The sequence below is a fragment of the Passer montanus genome, unplaced genomic scaffold (genome assembly GCF_014805655.1).
Source record: "Passer montanus isolate IOZ18808 unplaced genomic scaffold, ASM1480565v1 scaffold32, whole genome shotgun sequence".
Taxonomy (NCBI): Eukaryota; Metazoa; Chordata; class Aves; order Passeriformes; family Passeridae; genus Passer; species Passer montanus.
The window spans coordinates 5,733,505-5,755,236 of NW_024367930.1; the positions used below are offsets into that span (position 1 = coordinate 5,733,505).

A 21,732-nucleotide genomic window follows, 5' to 3' on the forward strand; every position below is an offset into this window, starting at 1 on the left:
GGGTGCTTTTATCTCCAGGCCTCTTCTTTCGTGCTCCACTGGTACTCTCTCCCCATTTTATCCGTTTACAAGCTAAATTCCAGACTATGACCCTTTTGAGAAAAGACTGTCTGATATAATACCATGTTTATACCAACATAATGAATTGTACAATTTAACTGAATCTTCTAGAAATTTAGTGAAAAACAGGGTAATATGAACCATCACTTGCGTGACACACAGAAAAGAGAGAGACTAATGAACAGTGTTACGGACACTTACACATTTTTTTAAGGTGTACATACAGGTGTGTATACATATATATATTCATAATTTATCATGTTTGTTTTTATTCAGATTCCTTATTAAGGTGGATTTTTCAATCCCCCTGCAGAAGAGAGTTGCAAAGGGAAGGTATTTGCTACAGGAATGGAAACCACAGTGATGGCACAACCATTTATAATGGTCCAAGGAGAACAAAGCACTGATCATATGGAAGGGATCCCTAACCTCAAGTGGCATACAGGGGACTAAACAACAACAAAATCCAGTAACTCTCAGAGAGCACAGAAAGCTGAAAGTCCTCCTACCTCCCTGAACTTTGGATTAGGTTAAAATAGCTGCAGTTCATGACCATAGGATTGCAACCCAAAAATTCCATGGGCAAGAATCTCTTGGGATGGAAGTTAATTGACATTAACTGTGGGGAAAAGGAAGCAAACAGGCATTCTCTAACAAATTCTCTGATTCAGACTCTGATACCCAAGGCTAAACTCTAAGGCTGCTCAGAATGACAAAAAGACTTTTTAGCTGGGATGTTGAAGAAAAATCCTTGAATTTCACTACCACATGGAAATCAAAAAGGAAACAAAGTGCCACAGAATGTCAGGGTGCTTTGCTGACTAATATTACCTCAGAGCAGCTTCACGTCATACAAAGGACTGGGTAGAACAAGGAAAACCAAAAAATCCTGGTTTATTTCACTCAATAAATAGAGCACTTTGGAAATCACTTAATGAGGGCTAACAAGAACAGAGGAGACATTCATGAACTTCAGAATTCAAAAATTTTAAAAATACTCTTGTGGGCATTGATTATGATGAATTCTTTTGGTTTTTGTACAAGTGAATATAGAATTCTCTTGAGTCTGGAGAATCAATACAGTGAGCATGAGTCTATCTTCTTTGAAGTTCATTCACTAACCTTGTGTATTTACTGTTCCACAATTACTGAAGCCCTTCTAACACAAATGTTTCTTAACTACAACATCTAGTTCTAATGAGGTTAACTTCAACTGGCTGAGATTTCACCTATCTTTCAGTCTCACACTTATTTTATGCAGGGCCTTTTCATTTAAATTTTGTCCTACTAAAGCCTCTAAAGGTTTCAAAATGTCTTCTGCTAGCCCAAATCAAGCCCAAGAAAGCAAATAAGCACCATTTTAATACTTTTCAACAAAGCCCTGTATGTCTCATTGAGAAGGGGGAAAAAACATAATGACAGATAGAAAAACCTAACTTAAAATTTCCTAAAGCTGGGAACAGCTTTCTACAGTTCCTTCATGTATGGTGTTACTATAGTTCTCACAGCCTTTTATTGCCAAATTGTTCACCTGGTTCAACCAGGTTTTCCAGTTACTTGATTTCTACAGATACATTAGATATGTCAAAAAGTGTAACAATATCGTCAGTGTAAAACAATAACCAATACATAATATTGCCAGACCACCAATGTACTAAAGATTAAAAAAACCCCAAGGAAATACAGATAAAAATACACCATGCAGCATCTTCATGCTGAAAACGCTGTAAAAAGTATGCAGTTCACCTTGTTTCAAATTACAACATTAAAACTAATGCTCCAGCCCCACAGAGAGTTTTGTAAAAAAAAATTCAGAAGAAAGTTAACAAGAAGTTCTGTCATAATTATATTTCATCAGCAAGCATTCCTTCCAAAGGCCAAATGGCTCTCTTGAAGAATCATCATCTCTACATTTAATCCATTTTGATGACTACTGACCTAAACTGACATATTGGGAAAAGAGAGGATGCCAGACTTCCTGTTAATGCAGCCTGAAGTTTCCTACTAACACTTACATTACATAAAGCTTCCAAATGGTATACAAGCAGGCAATTCCCTAGAAGACTTGGAAGAGGGCTTTCACATTTGCAAGAGAACTTGCCAAAGACCTATAAGAGATCTTGAACAGCACAGGGAGATGAATATAGCTCATTTGGCTGACATGAATTCAAATCCTTTTCTACTGTAAATTATGGTGTCCCTTACAATTAAAAAGCTGTTTGAGCCATACTGCCAAGAAAAAGCCCCTGAGTATCCAATTTCTGCAAGGGCAGAACACAGAGTGCACATCCTCAGTAATAAGAAGGCTATAGAGCAAAGAGGCTCTACCACCTGAATGAAGTGCTGAGAGCAAGTGTATCAGAAGTAAGTAGATCAGCTGTGTGCTTGCTGGCAAAGGTCTAACTTAGCAAAGTGTATCGACCATGGAATAAGAAATATACCAAACAAAGCACTGTCCCATTAAGTGGAAGACCTATCACTTGTCATTCATCACTAACAAGAAGCTCAGTGTCTGAACATCTCCAAGCAGCAAAGCCGGAAGAGAAACAGCCTGCTGGATTCTCTATTCCCAGAGAAGGAAACCACTGTGGCTGCCTGATCTGGTACTTTTTTGGCAAGTTGTCTTCGGTAGGCTTGATCATGCCTGTCAGCAAATCCACAAGTTCTACAACCCTTCCCATCTCAACTGCCAATAGGAAAAGGTCTGGCACAGTCATTCCTAGAACAAGGAGAGAGAATTGCAGGCTGAGTAGGACACTGCTATTGCTCATGTAACACCTGTTTTACCTGTCTTCCTGGACAATGATGCTGCACTTCCAGTGCCACCAAAGTACATTTCCTACATTAAAAGGAAAATACCCAAAACTGTGAGAATTTTTTTTTTTTTTATTGAACAGGTGCATCAAGTACACAAAGTACAAAGTAGGAAACTACATTAAAAGGAAAATACCCAAAACTGTGAGAATTTTTTTTTTTTTTATTGAACAGGTGCATCCTTTCACTTGAACAGCATATCAGGGCACCCATTTCTTCCTTAAGAACCATCTCCATTTTTTTTTTTTTCTTTTTAATAGGTGCATCCTTTCACTTGGAACAGCATATCAGGGCACCCATTTCTTCCTTAAGAACCATCTCCATGATGTATATAATGAAAAGCCAAGCACACAGGCATCTGAGGTATAATTCAGCAGGTGTCAGCAGGTAAGAAAGCCAGAGTTGGCTAAGGAGTTCAATTTTCTTAGCCTCAAGACAGGGTAGCCTCAAACCCTTTCTGGACCCAGGGAAAAAAACCCTGTACTTTGCCACCTACAACTCATAGGAAAATACATCTTTGTCAAGCAACACCCTATGAAAAGGATCTCTGGGATCCTTTAAAATATAAAAGGCAGTTTAAATGAATGGAACTTGCAGTAATCTCAGCCTCTGCTAAATACATTTTCTATCTGCACTGAATTCTGCCTGGTCACAGAAGGCTGAAAATGAGAAACTGCAATAAAACCTTGCTTCAATTGCAGGTCACTTACATGACTTTGGAGATTTTTGTGGAAGGGAAATAAAAAGCAACACAGTTAAAGGAGCTGCTCCTAGTTCTTCGTCCAAGGCTGAACTGGAACTTCTGAATATGGATTAATGGATATTTGAGAGTCAGAGAAAAGGGACAAGCAGGACCAACAGGTAGCAGAAGCACGAGGGGAGCAGTGAAAGCCTGAAATACCCATCCAGTGCTCATGAGGAAAAGGCAAAACATGGCACACCCACTGACTACTGACTTGGAATGCAGTGGTAGCACAAGGATTTGGGACTGTAGGATACAGCAGATTCTTACTACATCAGCAAGAGCAAACAACTTCCAGAACTATAAATGTACTCCACGGAGACGGCAATTTTGAGGCTGGAGAAAAATCTTAGGTGTCCTTTAGGCACCTGCAAAATAGATCCTACAGAAACTGGATGTGAAAAAGCATCAAGGTTTTTTTGTAGCCATAAAGATCCAGGAAGTCTCCAGATAAACAGAACAGGATGCCCTAACTGGGCTCATCAAAGACCATGATTCTCTGTGGAATAAAGCTTCCTACAACCAGCATTTTGTCCCATAATGACATTGTGCCTCTAGACACTTCTCCTCTTCTAGCAGTTGTTTCTGACCACTCTCAGATGGGACAGTGGATTGCCCAGGCCTCTAGTCTGACCTAGTGTCATTGTTCATATGAATATTATTACAGGAAACTCCTCACTTCTGGAAGAGACCATGACCTTATTGTTTAAGAAATACATTTGGCATCTACACTAATGTTCGTGATTAGGTTAGGAGATGAGGATTTGTAAATACTGTATTAAAATTCTGACTACAGACATCCTACAGAATGAAAAAAGAAGGGAAATAGATGGGTATGTAAACACACCCCAATATTTTCCTCAGTTGAAAGGAGATGGCATAAAGCAAGGAATGACCAAAGTAGTCTGGTTTTAGCATGCTTAATATTAATTTTTTTTAAGTTTGGCAATACAGGAAAAAGAAAAAATACAATGTACTAATTTTTGGGGTTTTAATCTGCTTTACTACTGTATTTTCAGATAAACTGAAAAATCAGTGAGTGGTTGTTCTGTTCTTATCTCCCTTCACCTTGTATCTCCATGTTTTTACTGCAGAGCATGTAAAGTGAAAGCCTACATGTAAAAAAATACATTAAGAACCATCTATATTTAGTAAAATAGTATTAAAACCCCATCTTGAAATAAAGAGGAATCCTAAGCATTCATTTCTGGTGTTATGTATGTTAGTCTTGCATGCAAAAAATACCATGCTTCAGGTTAAAGAGATTAGTTATTGATTTATATTTACTCATTTGTAACACTTGGTATGTGCAATAATAACAACAATAATAAATATCAATGAGAATTTTTTATGGAGTCTTTTAGGTGGTATTTTCTGATACTACTCTGATATATATTCCTATCAATTCTCAGTTACACTATGACAGTGTTGATCCAGCCCTATGGAGATCTTTTCAATTTATTAGGAATTCTTAAGATGACTATTGAAAACCAATAAATTTTCAAAGCATCAGCTGTATCTTAGTAATGTGAAAATACTTAAGACAGCTTGTTTGCCATGTATATCTTCTTCCAAATTTTATATTTGCTTTGCAGATCACATATGAGATAATATGAACAGGAAAATGGAAAAATTGCTCTTACAAAAAACCCTTACTAAAAGAATCACTTATTCATAAAAACCCTATACCTGAAGCACGGTGTATTTCCACAGAATTATGTGGGATTTTTTTCTGAATATGTACATGAACCATCAAAAAGGCAGCCACTTCTTTAAAATAAACAGTGGCTTTTGTTAGACTACCCCCGCCCTAAAAAAATGCGGATTTCCCTGTTCTAAGATCATAATTACTAAGCATTCCTCATACACTGCATTAAAGCCATACCATGCAAAAAAATCCTGCCAAGGGTTTCAGCCCTCATTTTTTATCTTTCACAACCAATTTCACAATACTGACAGTTAAAAGAATAATAATAGGAGTAATCCAGGTGTAACATACACCTCTGATGAGGGCTCTGGGCAATGGCTAATCCTTTCCAGCCACGTGAAACAGGGCAGACCTACAGTAAAAATTTAATCTACACAGACCTTCTCCGAAATTTCACAGGATATTTATGTATACAATAAGTGCAGTGTGGATTCCAGCAGAGACACCCATACATATATATGTATATATATTTTTTTCCTTTCACCAACATAAATGCTATCTCCAGACATTAATTTTATTTATAATATGAGAGACCTTTATAAGCTCAGTGTACACTCACAAAAATAGACAGATATACACACACCTTTACAGATGAATAATTATATAAAACAGGGTCCCTCACTGTTCTCAGCTCTGCAAAAATACTGCAGTCATGAATTAAACATCACCTTCCAAAGTTCTCTGTTTTGTGCCTCTCTGGCAAGGTTTCTGGGAACACTGATTAGAATCTGAATAGCTTTACATTACCTCCAACCTTAGGCCCACCAGCTGATCCTGGCTTTCTTGCACTGTTTGAAGGATTTCCTGGCTTTTTAGGTGCTGGAACCTTGAAGGCTGAAGCAGCAGATGATGGCCTATTTCCATCCACTGACTCTTCATCATCAAAGCTTTTGTCTAGAAAAAGATATGTTAAATAAAAATAGAGCTATTAGAATGGGTGTATTTTCATTTCCTAACAAAAACTATTTTCCTTCACGTTTCACAGAAATTCACAAAATGCATAAATAAAAACAAGTATTTATCAGTTTGTCCTGTCTCTGATCTAGGAATAAAATGACAATGAAAGATAAACAGCATTTTCCACATTTCACATTCTTATAAAATATTATTTTACCTTCATAATTAACCACAGTAGAACTGAGCATAAAAAATGAATCCTACACATCCACTCCCACAAAGGTAAAATATCTTTGCATGGACTGAATTTTTTTAAGCATTTCTTAATATTTTTCCAAAAAGAAAGCCCTTAATATAATTTTTATCATTCCAGTCTACCGAAGAAAAATACTTCTCCTTTTCCTTCTTTCACTCATGCATGCATTTTCTGCTACACATCCTCCCACAATGTGTCTAACTAGCACTCCCTGTCTCCTTCCTTCCACCCAGATTTTTCAACTTACAATCACAGATCCTCTTGCAGATCAGCCGCCTCATTCCTCTGATAGCTCTTCAATCCCCTCACCCTAGGACGGACCCAGCACCTCACATGGCCACATGCAGTAAATTCTTAATACTAATCAAAGATTCTATCAAAATCTGCTCGCAAACACCCTAGATCCACCACTGAGATTTGTGCCGGCATCTTTCTCTCCCTTCCCTGCACTAGGTGCTGCACAACCAATGAGCTGCAAGGTGACATCATCTTCTGGGAGCCAACGCCAGAGGAAAAGGTGAAAATTCTCCATGCAAATAAATTCATTCCCACACATGGTATTTGCCACTATTCCAATCCTTCATTAAAAAAATTAGACAGGCAGACAATATTCCGGGGCTTGCACTCCTCTTTCCTATAATTTCAGGTTTGTGTATTTTTAATCATGAAAGAAATTCATGCCTAGTGACTAAACAGTCTCAATTCAAAATATTGTGCCTTAAAAGAACCCCAACATATTCCAACAGCAGAACATAATGTTTTTCCCACTCACTTAGGGAAGAAAGATTTATCTATAAGCTTGAGGACAGAAAACATCCAGCCTATGGTTCTGATAATAAAATGGGCGAGGCTGAGACACAGCTGCACGACAGTAATGAAAGACTAATTTAGCATACAACCTGCTCCAAAACCTGCCATTTGTAAAAACACAGCAACAAAAAAAAATTAATTGCAAAACTTCATCATCTCTGGAATGGTTAACTGTTTACCCTTTGCTTATTCAGAACTTGCTGCCAGGGAAATGTCAACTATATTTAACAATGCAGCCGCCCAGAGAAAGGCAGCTTACATTAAAGGGTATAGCAAGGTTCTGTCCAGCAGCACTGGCAGCACCATCGAACGTCAGAGCACCCTGCATTTAACATGTCCAAGATCACTGCTGCTATAGTTAGCACATTTTTCTTGCATTTGCCAAAAGCTGTGTTTTGCACTAATGAATCTCCATGATCAAAGAAACAAACCATCACAAGAAGAATAGGGATGCATATTAACAATTTTCATTAACGTTATTTCCCCCTCTCCTATAAGCACTGATTTTTAAGTGAATCTTGCTAAGAGTAATTGTTTGGATCTGTAAACTCTCCGAATGGGAGGAAAAGGCATCAGCCTTCCCCCTCACTGTCCTGTGTGTTGCCATGGAAACAGCACTCCCGCTCAGCATACGGGCTGAGCCAGAATACATTTTGATCCTGATGCTTTTACTCTCACTATCTTAAATAGAACCAGACATCAAGATTTCGAGCAAGGAGAACCACTAACGCAAAGGCCAGATTAAGTGAAATGACTTAAACACTGTCATAGAAGGGTAAATGGCAAGGGTTAGTATCTAGGATACCTGCAGCATTACAGGTAATTTTAAATTAGAAATATCTTGCAGATTTTTGAACAGCATGATCAGATCAACACTGGCACATGAGTATGGAATCATGAAAACAGACTAAAAGTGAAAACAGACTTTGCAAATAAAAATGGTTCTGTTGCTGCACTTTCAAATCTGATGAAGAAATAAGCAACACACTGATGCTACTACCCAACACAATGCAGCACTGATATGCAAATATTGCACAAGCCTTTGAAACAATAAAGTTATTTGCAATACAATCCTAAAACTAGAAAGTGAGCATTTGCTCATTTATGCAACATCTCCTAATCAAGAAAATCTAGACAACCCCAAACAACTGTGTACTTTGAGAACCAGTGACTCAGACAAAATAATTTTATTTTTACCAAACAATTCATTATGAAGGAGTTATCAAAAATGGGTAATTTTAGAAGTTACTGCTCAACCCCAAAATGTGCAAATAGAATTCCAGAAAAAAAAAAAGCAAAAGCAAATGTTTCGACCTACTGATGTGCTGTGTTTATTAGAGGATACATGAAATAATGTTCTTGGTAATACTGTCAAATTACTTTGCCTAGCTAAAGAATATTTTTTCATACATTTAAACAATTCTTATCACTGGATTAAAAATCTACACTATGAAACAGTTTTATATAGTTTTTCAGTCCACACAGAACTCATCTTTTTAAAATAAACGTCTATTTTTTTAAGATACACAGAACTGATTTAAGCCACTGATACATGGGTGTTCTTAACTAGACTTTTCATGGTTTATGTTAAAATAAATTAAAAATTTCTGTGCAGTTACTTGAAGTGTTCCAAAATAACAGCACAGTACCATAAGCACGTAAAATTAATGGCCGAAAAAGATCTGTTTGAATTCCATTAACACTGAAGTGATAATGCAGCTGAGCCTCTTTTGTTCTGGATTTGTTTATTTTTTAAATAAACATAAGCAGGAAAATTTCATACTGTCTTTTAAAGAAACCAGAGGTTTTCCCCACCCTTTTAGGCCTTTACACTTTTATTTCCCTAGGATTTACCATCAAAATCCTGAGTGATCTTTAGGGACATTCCATTTTCAGTCTTACACTGAAGAAGATCCAAAACCTGAAGTCTGTATTTACAGCACTTCATGAAAACAGAGCATTGTACTTGCTTCCCCTACAACGCACCTTCCATGTGCTCTCACTCATCTGCAATGATCCACTTGGTGGTAGCTCCTGTAAAAGCATTTCCATGTACTTCAGCATGGAGAAGCCCAGCTCCAGTTGTAACTGCTGGTCCCCAGGGCATAATCAAGGAGCAGCTCTGCTCAATCTGGCTTTACTACTTGCCTTTGGCTGGCCAAGGAAGCAGGGATGGAGCTCCTGACAGCCAACACAGAGCATGGGGGTCGCTGTATTTCAGTATCAAACTGCCTCTGATGTTAGTTTTATGCAGTCTACAAACAAAATATATCTCTACAATGGAAGTCATAAAAGCCTAAATGTAACTGGTACTTTGAAACAAAGCCATCTGATAGATGCAAACTTTTTTCATTCTAAAATGACTGGATAATTTTCATTATAGGTCATTTTAACACTTTCAGAGTATCAAATTTTAGGTATGCAAATAGACCTTACAGCTGAGAAAGCATTATCCAAATAGTTTTTTAAAACAAACCTCCAAGGTAGTAAAAATAAAAAGCTGTATGAATTGCTAGCAACCCACAGAACATATTAAAGGCAAAACACAATAAAGACACTGAGCCTCAGTTAAATCCCACAACATGTTTTTGTACTTGATATGCAGTATTTTAAACCACAGTGCATAAGGAGTTTTGGAGGTAAGCACACCATACAGAGAAGAGCCTGGAATCTTGTACTGCCAAAAGCTCCTGAAGAAGCCTGATGAGCAACAAATGCTTTCACTCTGGTACAAGCTCTCTTCCAGATAAGCAACTTCAAGGCAGGGGAAGAAAAAAGTCAAGAAAAGGTTGTTTTTACCTTCACAAAACTAGGAACTCAAGATTCAAAATCTGACCATTAGAAATTTTCTTTTCTATTGGAGGGCAGAGATCTGTCCATAAAGGATGCTCTGCAGGTACAGTGCACCAAGTGAACTGCTATCAATGAACTGCTGTGCATTTCTACACAATCTCTGAAGAGTTGTCTAAGAAATCTTTCCAGTAAAAGATCTACCAAACCAACCTGCAGGACACATCAGAACCCAAAGTCGATCACACTTTCAGACCTTATGATTTACCAAAGTTATTTGAAGATTAAATCCATGCAGACAGACCAAAACTTGAACTATCACAGAGCATTAAACACTAAAATTCTTAAGAAACAAACTACGTCATTTGAACTAAAACTAAACAACATATATGTGCCATCTTCCTTATAGCATTACTCTTGGGGGCCAGATCACAAACATGTAGTGTATGTTTTCTGAAATATTCAGAGAGATCAAAGCATAAATGTTTATGATGAAACTTGATATTCAAAGAACATTTTAGTACTCCCAATATTTTAAACTCCAGAACAACCTACTTACTGTGATTTGCCTATACAGCAGTAAAGGTAATTATGTATCCAATGAATGTAAAGATATATACAATGACAAGGAGAATCTAGAGGGAAATCTAAAGTTTTTCATATCCAGAGAGAGGAAAAAAATTCATTTTCAAAGAAGATTACATTAGAATACATTTATTGTTACTGCAACTCAAGCCTCCACCTTAGCTGGTTTGAAGATTCGCATAACTAGTGTGACATTGTTATGTAACACTTTGTAAGCCATAGTCAATAACAGAAAAATAAAACACAGTATCACCTAGACAGCAGTACAAATACATAGATCTATATTCTACCTGCACTACTCAGCAGTAGGAAATCAGAAGTTAACTGACTTAAAGCAGATCCTCAAGTGACACCATGAGGGCAAAAAAACTGAATCCCCTGCAGTAATACTTAACTAAACCTAGCAATAAAGGCAAATCTGGATACTGTTTTCAGTAGCAATATCTTACATATCTAACACAACTAGGGTTGTAAATACCAACTTGCAGTATTTTACTGTAGATTGACAAGAGTCAAACTAGAGAACACAGTATACATAATATTTACATATTTAATAAAACTGCTTTTAAACTGACTGCTCAAAACATTTGTATCAATTTTACTTCAATAACTGATCATTATAAGCTTTACTAACAAATACTATTTACCTACTGTTAACACTTCCTCTTTCACATCATAAAATATTTATGAGGATGGCTGCAAAATCCTGCCTAAGCAAAAAACCCCAAGTAGATGAACTCTCTAAATTTCCCAGTCACCTCCCCTTTCTGTGTCTACCAAGACACCCACTGGCAGTCTCCCTTCAGTGACTTACAAACATAGACTGCATCAATTACTTGGAACATCTGGGACTGGATCATTAGCTCAATTCCAGATGAACTGGTGTGGCCTACAACAACTTCTGTCAAGCATGAAAATGAAGCCGCAAGCACTACACATGCATCAAGTTAGCTGATCCCTCTAATCCATACTTCAAGCCAATGCCCCGCATGCTTTAGTGAGAACTTTATCCCTTACACATCAGGCATTCCATACAGTCCAAATCTGTTTGTCCTGACACAAAGGACAGGATTCATTTGCCTAAGCACAGTCATCTAAAACCAGTTTAGACAGTCCTGGGCATCCTGTCTGGCGGCCAGCTGACATTCCAGAAGGCCACAGATCTCTGGCAGTTCTTGTGTCACGCCCGCTCGCTCCATGTGGCTACTGATGATGGTGTAAGGCACCTGGAGTGGCACCACACACCTATGGCTGGACAGATGAATTGCACCTAAGAAGCTTCAGATCTATCACAAAGGCATCATTCCTTGGCATCCTCCCCGTGCCACAGCAGGTCTTGGGATCCTAAACCATTGGGAGACCAATCCTCATGGCCAAACAAAAGCCTGCTTCCCACAGTGATGGAGCATGGCACTCCTTGGGACAGTACTGGAGGCACAGAAGTAACGTGAGGCCATTTACTGACGGATTTAACTTTACTTCATGTTACCCCTTTGCTCCTCTTTGCCTTCCTGAAGGAAGCAACTGCACCAATGACAGTGCTGGCAATCGGTTCTCTTCTGTGCAATACATGCTGATGCTTACCAACAACATCTCAAACCAAACTCCTGCCAGAAGAGACTCCTTCTTCTGCAGTAACCTCACAGGGGATAGACAAGATAAAAAAAATACCAACGAGAAGAGTGTTTGAAGAACAACAAAACTTGGTACAAAAAACCCCCAGAGTTCTTAAACCAAACATATTCTTTCACATGCTATTTTTTCAGGCAGTTCCAGTGTCCTCAAAAAAAAAAAAAAAAATCAACCAAGAATCAAAAAGGCAGCAAGTAAGGGGAACAAGAGTCAGTAATAGGAATAAGGCAAATATTTACCAGTTAAAATTTGCTGTTGATCTGTTCTCAAATTTTAATAAAGTTCCTTAGTTTTCCAACAAGCAAAGCTCTCCTGCAGTCCAGCGATCAGTTACAGCACTGAAAGAGGCTCACATCTGCTTTTGGGTTTTTTTAATTCTGTTGTATGCATTTGATCTCTTTTAAAATATGATCCTCAACAAATAGGACAATTAAAAGAAGTAAAATGAGGAAGAAAATACTAGGCCTAAAAAAAATTTTAAAAAATAAATATTTAGGAGTGGCAATGGTACATGTCACAATAATTATCCACATTTAATACAGGCCTATTCTAATGACATTAGTAGTTTATATATTCTGCTCCACAGTTTCATGAAGGACTATGTTACAAAAAGATTAATTTTAAAAAAAAAATTAACATATCCCCAGTATTATTTTCCTAACCCCAAAGAAAAGTTAGTCTTACAGTTTATCTTACTACTGTTTGAATAAAAGACAAGACTTAACTACAGGTTTTAAATAAAGCTGCAATAAGCTCAAATAAGCAACTGAGCTAATTTTGCTCCCAAGTAAAGCTTCATTCCCATTTCTAGCTCTAGAATATCCTCTGTAAACCCAAGTACTTTTCTAATTTTTACCTATTAAAGACAGTTTCTGCAAATCTTGCCATATTTTACATTTTTACAATATCTGTGAAATTACCATAGTCCACATGTTTAAATTAATTAATAAATCATTTACTCCTTTCTAAATTCTTGCAATTGGACTTTTGTCCAAATGTGTAACATTTCCCAAATGTTACTGAACATTTCCCAGCAAACTTACTGAAAACTGAAGATGTAGTCAGTATCAGTGTGCTTTAACAATCACCAATTTCACTTTCTTGACATCCTTCCTGAGGCACGTTCAATGGCCTTCTGAATCAACACTTAATAGTCTACAACCTATTCACAAACAAAGCACCATTTTCCCAGTAAAAGGAGAAGAGAAAGATAATGAGGTTCTCCAGAATTCATGACAAGGTCAACATCTAAAATAGGATTCAAGACTAAACATCAAGGCTGAAAATAAAACAACGTGACGTTATTGTTCTTCAACATCTGTACTGTGTTATTGCTCTAGGCCATGCTATTTAGACCACACTGCACTATGTCCAGCATTAACAAGTCAGCTGCCTTTTTGCCAGGGGGAAGGCAAAAAGGTGTAGGAAGGACACAGACTGGCCTTGCAGAAGAAATCAAAGACTGAAAGTTTTTGGCATTTTAAACACACAGGTTGAATCACTAGCTGCAACACAGAAACTGATGGGATACTCCTCTATTTTAGCATTAAGTAAAACATGCCTACCACAGCACAAATGTTTTGATCAGCCACAAAATACCAGAATTAAAGCTGAGAAAGAGAGTAACCTCTGAAGCACTCAAGATTTCTGCTAAATGAGACAGTACTCCCTCAGAGAGTTTCCCCTATCCAGACGGGAAAAATTAAAATGAAATATGGTTATTAAAACGAAAGGAGGTAAGTCACTTTAAAAATGTGATAAAAAAAGAATGAAAAATAAAAAGCCCTAACAGAACTTTTACTTGATGCCTGGTAAATTCTGTGAGCCACTTTATACATAAAAGATTCCTAATTTCCATCAAAAGTGATGGTTTATTTAACTGTTGAAGCCTTTCTGAATTCAGACTCCACTTGTGGCCAAACCCTTCACTCTGTTGCTTAAGGTGCCCTCTAAAAAGCCGCCACTTGAAGTATCTACTCCACTATTTGCATTTAAAATATTCTGTAAACCAATGGCCAGTCTTTGCTCAGTAGGCCTGGTTTAATTTCTGTCTTTATTATTTCATCTCCAGAAGTAATTTGATTTCTTTCTTAACAAATTCTTTTTGCTTATACATCAAGTATCCAACTCTCAATAGCACTAGCATTTTCTTCAGTGACTCTAATGACCTATTTTACAACCAATATGTTCATCACAAAAATATATTTTATCTAGAAACCACTATCCATAAACTGCAAGAATATGGCTAGCATTATTGATGTATATAAGTACAGAAAAGTAGCAAAGAGAACCACCGTATTTACCTATCTGCAGCTAAGTCAACCAAACAGCTGATATCCATTGAGAAACTATTCAATTCAGGACATTTCCAGTACTTAATTCAGTGACACAGAAGCACCTGGGCTTAATGACTTGAATTTTCAAACTATCAATTACATCACAGCAAGGGTAAGAGAGGCACTCACAAGTACCACGTTCATTCATCTTTATTGATATCACAACTGTATGTGATAGGGAAGGGGCACTGGATATATGTAACATCAATGAGAAGGTTTACAAACAGAGAGCTTAAATTGGGATTTAGTATTAGAGCATGACAATGACAAATGTAAGTCTACCATCAGAGAGATTGTGATAGCAGCTAACATTTGCATTAGCTTTTAGTGTGGCCCATTTCTGCATGTTCAAGTGACAATGACAAATGTAAATCTACCATCAGAGAGATCGTGATAGCAGCTAACTATGCATTAGCTTTTAGTGTGGCCCATTTCTGCATGTTCAACTCCACTTGCATGTTGAAAATGTAAAACAGCAAGGCAGACTGACAAATAAAACATAGACCCTAGAAGCAGAAAGTGCAATTTGAGCACACAGCACGTAAAATATTGAGAGATATATTTTTCTGCATTTTACATCCATGTAGTTTAGGAATTTCAAGTTAGTATTTGCACATGAAAACATGCACACCACAGCACAAAATGAAAGAAGCTGTGAATTGCCTTTCAGCTCACTGATCCACCTGACCTCTATCTCATATAGTCAGAAGTAGAGATTAAGAAGATAGGCAAATTCTTGAGACAAACTCTCAATGCAGCCACTTCATTTGTGGGTAATAAAACCAGTGGTTTTAAGAGGCCCAACTCTCCTCATACTGGACTTCTTAACACAGAATCATAGAATGGTTTGGGTTTTAAGCAACCTTAAAGATTGTCTAGTTCCAAGCCTTCTGCCATGGGCAGGGACACCTTTCACTAGACCAGGCTGCTCAGAGCTCCACCCAACATGGCAGTGAATTCCTCCACAGATGGGCATTCATAACTTCTCTGGGGAGCCTGCTCCAGTGCCTCATCATCCCAAGTGAAGAATTTCTTGTCTAAATATACCTTTTCCAGCTTAAAGCCATTCTGCCATGCCTTTGTAAAACACCCTTCTCCAGCTTTCCTGTAGGCCCCCTTTAGGTACAGGAAGGTGCTGTGAGGTCTCCCTGAAGCCTCCTCTGCTCAGGGCTGAACAATCCCAATTCTCTCAGCCTGTCTTCACAGTAGGGGTGCCCCAGCCCTCCGATGATCCTTGTGGCCTCCTGTGAACTCACTGAACAGATCACCTCCCTTGCCCTGCTAACCACTCTGCTTTTGATGCAGCCCAGGGCAGAATTGGGTTTTGGGGCTGCAAGCCCACATTGCCAACTCATGTCCAGCTTCTCATCCACCAGCACCCCAGAAGCTAAAAAGCTCACACCCGATCTGGAAAATCTGAAGTGCCTGGTATATGGCTAGGCAGCCTTAGTAGCTGCCATTTCTCTAATTTTGTGGGAACATGATCCAACCCCCAAATAATATAGAGACTGTTTCTCACAGTGTTTCTAATGAGTTACTAAAAATTGACTCGACAATGCTAAGAAATTTTAAACAAAAACAACCTACACAGAAATGTAGAAAGTTTGACCTTTAAGTTCAATAGCAAACCTCACGCTAAGTTCATTGACCAAAGGACTTTTATCAGGTCAACAAACCAGACAATCCATAATGATAAAAGGATTTTTTGTCAAATAGAAATCTACTCATGCTCATTGCTTAGGCAATTGTGGAACACCATGCAGCTCCTGATGTGATGAAAGCAAAAATACCTTATTTGAAGAAAGTAATGTTTTTCTGCAGGGTCTTAAGAGCTTTCCTCTACAACTTCAGCCCTTCTCACCTTTCCTCAGGCTCCAACTATCCATAACTTTGAGGGCTTTTAAGCGTTTCTCAGATGAACAGAAGAATTTTCACATTAATTAAATATACATGAAAATTTTGTTGTCTACACTCCATATAGCTGGGAAATTCCTGTGAGTTTTAAATTGTAGTTACTGCTTGTAAGAGTCTACATATACAGCTGGTTTTCAAAAGGCACTTTCAAGTTATCGACTGCTCTTTCCAGCTGTTGCTATGAAAGTGTATTTTGATGAACAAGCCGGGCAAAGAAAGCAGACACAAAATCCAACCCACAAGTCTTTAAAACTAAGATGCTTGCATAAATAGAATACACAGAATGGAATTTCTGATTCAGGTCTATACTACAGGAGACCCTTCACCTTGAAGGTATTTCAGACACTGAAATGATCCAAATGTAGCTTACTTGCTCATCAATATTTATTAAAAATAACATGTAACAGTAAGGAAATACTCTTGGTATTTCATAGATAACAAAGATGAAAAGAAACCCTGCAAGGCAAATATCCAATCAGTCAAGTAGAAGATTTGTGCAACATCTATGAAAGGAAGCCCTTAGTAGGCCTTAAATTTCTCCTGTGGCTGTTCACAATTCTAATGTTTTGGGTTTTTTTAATTTGTTTGGTTTTTCTCCCCAAAATATACTTTAAAAATAATAACAATAAACAACCCCACACCAAACAACCAAAAACCATGTAATATTACCAATAGTCTGGAATAAACAGAAACATGCAGATAGAATGGGAAACATCAAAAGAAATTTTTTTTATTATGTAACTTGTTCTTAAAAGCTAATAAAAACTGACTGCAGCACTCCAGATAACCAACACTCTTGGATGATCGATTAAACATATGTGGCAATCTTTTTAGTAACTCGTGTTTCATGTTTAATGAAAACAACAACAACCACCGCCACAACCCACAAAATTCCCTGACATTTTGAAAATGCCATTTAGAAACAGGAAGACAAAACTTGTAGTTATTATCCTAAAATATATTAAAATAAAATCAGGTGCACTTATCATTCTAGAAGCTATGCTGGCTTTGAGAAAACAACTGTGTCTGTCATATGTTTGCAGCTCTGTTTTTTTAAATAAAAAATGCTCTGAGTTGCACCTTGAATTGTTCCTTGAATTATTTTTTCTATTCACATCAGTCTTGAACCTTGCTCTATTCATCCATTCTCTCTCTCCATCTTTTCATACAGCCTTTGGCTTGTTTACACACTCCCTCCCTCTCCCACTCAGCCGCTTCACTTTCCCACTGTTCTTTTACTGCTATTAGCAACAGTACTTGCACTCTATAGACAAAACACAACTCAGAATCTATGTTAATCACCGGCAGTAGCATATGACCTTGCTGTGCAAAGAAGCTTTGCACTGGTTCGGAACAGGAATCCCATTCCAGCTCACGGTATCTGTCCTTGCTCTCTCAGGCACAGCCATGCCCCAAACCATGTGCCCACCAAGCACTAAGAATGGAGGAGGAGTGGTGGGAGCAGCTACAGGAAAAGGAACCACTGCAGGTGTGGTCAGCGTGGTAAAGAAAACACAGGCCCAAACAAGAACAGAAAAGGGAGCAAGTGATACACTTCTATCCCAGACAAAAACTTCTGCTACTCTTTATATTCCCACACCCAAGAGACAGCTCTGAATGGTACAAAGTACCACAGTCACAGCCTGACCAATTTCTAGGCCAGTGTAGAAATTGCTTTATTATCGTCATTCACAGGACTCTGTTGGTTTAAAAAGGTCCCCTACCAAAGGATAAGAAAAATCAGAAACACACCTCAGAAATCCACATGCACTAAAATAACATATATATTTTAAATCAAGCTAACATCTCAAACATCAATATAGCTTCTGAACCTTTAATATGTCCAATCCCTTTTTCAGTCAAAAGTAAAATATTAAAGCTGTACAGCACCCACTTCACAGAAACTAGTTAATCAGATTAAAGACTTAGGAAGACAGCCTTCCCTCAGAAGAACATCAGGGAATGGAAGATAATTGTTCTCATGCTTTAGGACCATGCATACATTAATCAAGTATTTTGAAAGAAGACAAAACACAAAATTTGATATGCATATGCAGTAAGACAGAAGGATAATTTCTATTCATAAACCAGTCACATATGCTTTATCATCTAAAATCTGAAAAGTGCTTTAAGTCATGAAACATCAATACATTGTACGCCATTTACATAAAAATACACTAATAAATAAAGAAGTGCTTATTCACTCTATGATACAAAACAGCATACTTAGTAAACACTAGTGCAACAAATGTGTGCACCAAATATGTCCTCTTACAAAGCTGATTATATGCTTTTAGATAGCCCTCAAATACCTTATGTCTGGTACTGCAATATGTTTAGTACATCTTAAGAAAACCTATGTCTGATCTTCCCTATAAGGCCATTTGTAGTTTTAGGCAGATAATTTTGTCCTTATCCTAATTACCTTGCTCAACTGGGATCAAGGCAGTTCCTCACCTACAAATCACAGTGTAACATAGCACAGACTGCCAAAAAGGTGAGGAAACACAAGTGGAAGCTGCTGAACTACAAACCCTGGAGAGAACACACAACGTGATGTGCACAGTGATTCTGTTTGCCACCTCCTCACAGCAGCCTAATCTGGTTACCAAAGGATAATGGCAGAGATGCATTATCCTCCCCAAGGAACAAGGAAACCAGAGCAAGGAACAGTTCCTGGCTGCTTTACCTCAACAGCCTGCACAACTTGCAGGGCAATCACAGACCTCCACTCACACAAGCATGTGAAACGCCTTTAACATCGAGGCAGAGCATGCTTTCCCACTGGCACGCATGCACTACAGGAGAAGTTACGGTCCATTTGTTTGCTGGGCCACAAACACAGGATTATTTTTTTCCCCCCCTCCACATTCTGCCAACAATAGCTTGGAGAGCTTGAGACAGTTAACATGGGGGCAAACAGAAAATCTGGTTCTTCCCTTTAATCTTCACTTGAGAAATCAGATTAAGATTCAACTGCTAAGCATCACATTTTATTTACATTTCTGCTTGTGCTTAAGAAAACTGGAAAAAAAATTCCAGAAAGTTCCAAAAAGCCAACGTCTTGCATTCAAGATAAAACTGACATTACCACTTCTAAATAGCATTTCCTAACATACTCTGCAATTCTGTAATACATCCAGGCTGATAAGGCGAGCAAACCAAATAAAACAAGTCAAAAAATCTGCTCTCTGGAGTATCTGCAAAATGCCTTCAGCCTAGTCTCACAAATACTAAATTAAACATCCACACTGGCCACAACAAAGTGACATTTTGCTGAGAAAAGACACTTCTCAAAGGCTGCAGAATCACTAACCTTAAAACATTTTCTTCTATGTTGCATCTGTTAGGTGGATATACAGAATATTTGCAAAATAAAAGACTGCAGCCAAACCAGCATTAAATTTAGAAAAAAAGATTAAGAAGTTTTGTTAACAGTAACTAAGGTTTTGTTTTCCCTTGCAGTTTCATAATACAACATCAGAAGACTGAATTCCTTGTAAATGTGGTAAGCAGTAGTTTTAAGAGAGACCAACAGCTACATAATCATCCTACACACTGTTAATTGTATCTGGCATTATTGCTCAAAGCTCCTACACAGAATGTCAGCTGACTGCCTGAACAGTACTTTGTTCTTAGTGCCTTTGTTAATGACGAATTAAATTATACAGAAGAGAGCTCCACAACCACCCTCACTTTATAAACCTCGACCATTACAGAATGACAAAAATCCTACAGCTTTGCCTAGAGAATGCAGTTATTTCTTAACATGCTACGACCTGTGTTCTTAATCTGCAAGTTACCACAATTCATGTTTACACCATGGAGAACTGTGTTACCCCACAGGAAGGAAACAAAGATGAAGAAAAACATTTCCAAGAAAAAAAAAATCTCAGCAAGAGTGAGCTTGGTTCATATTCACTTCTACAAAGACCATGATTTCCCTTGCACCTTGCAAATGACAGAAACACAAACATCAGAGAACTGCCCATATTTTTTTTGGACTGTACAGTCCAGACATAATTTCACTGCTCTGGTCACACTCATTATCTCTTTCCGTCTCTAACATGAAAGAACTAAGTAAAAAACACACATTTCAGGTGGCCTCAATAAAGGGTCTCTTTCAGGCTCAGGACTCTTACTGTTTCAGCAAATTCAGATACAAGATTTATTCTTAATCCATGATCATTATAAACAATCTTTTTATGTAAATCTGCATATACTGTCACTTGTGAAAGCACAGCCATCCTACCTCATCCCTAAACTTGCTTCAAGTCCAATGAATGTGCCTCAAGTCTCCCTAAAAATAATAACGTATATATAGAAAGTCATCACGGTATTAAGCTCAGAGAACCTGGCTGACACGCAAACCCAAGAGGAGTCCTAGAGATAAAACATATGCCTAGTTTTTAACGAAAACACAACCATATAGTCTCTATTGCTTTTCTGACCTACTTTCCATTGGTTTGTGTAACAATACACTGTGCAGTGAAGGAAACGTAGTAACATCCCATGTCTTTATTAAATATACATCCCCAGCTCTAGCAGGAAGGCTCTTCCTTTATGGCTATGCCGAATAAGTATGAATTTCTTCAGACAACAGGGCAGGTTAACATCCGCTTGTTTACAAAGCATAGTAAATTCTGCCTTATCTTGCAGAGGTGGCCAGCACAAGTAACACCGAGACAAGAGGGGTAAACACAACGCCAACATAAAAATGCACAGAGGAATCGGCCAGAGTAGTAAATAATTGAGATCACAGGCCATCCCAGAAACCCGGGCACGGTTAAAATTCCAAGAAGAGCAGCAGCTGCCACGCTCGGTGCCCCGGTACCCTCCGGCTGCCGCACGCAGCATCCACCGCCCAGCGCCCGGCTCGGGCGGAAGCCAAGCCCGTCATCCCGAGACACCAACCTGCCACACCAACCTCCCCGGCCCGCCGAGAGCCCCGCAGCCCTGCGCCGGCCCCCGAGGGCACGGCGGTCCCCACTCACCGTCCCCCACAGCCATCATGCCCGGCGGTGCCGCGGGAGGGCGGGCGCGGCGGGTCCCGGCCGGATCCCCGCCGGATTCCTGCCGGCTCCCCGCCGCCACAGCCGCCGCCTCGCTTCAAAATAGCAGTCCCGCCTTGCGAGGCAGCCTGCGCGCCGGCCCGGCCCGGCCCGGCCCCCGGGCGCTCCGCCCCCGC

The 21,732-nt window shown here is 38.6% G+C and overlaps 1 protein-coding gene across 50 annotated transcripts in view; it reads right to left on the reverse strand.

Annotated features, from left to right (window-relative positions):
• Positions 1-21,732, reverse strand: part of CLASP2 (cytoplasmic linker associated protein 2) — a 147,117-nt gene that overhangs the window by 83,203 nt on the left and 42,182 nt on the right. For 45 of the 50 annotated variants that reach the window (XM_039715289.1, XM_039715288.1, XM_039715287.1 and 42 more), the window contains one exon: positions 6,072-6,218. In XM_039715289.1, coding sequence (XP_039571223.1) covers positions 6,072-6,218 — 147 coding nt within the window. Of the gene's footprint in view, positions 1-6,071; positions 6,219-6,724; positions 6,923-21,538; positions 21,688-21,732 lie in introns of those variants that run through there. The other 5 variants (XM_039715293.1, XM_039715290.1, XM_039715294.1 and 2 more) reach the window with 3 other exon arrangements.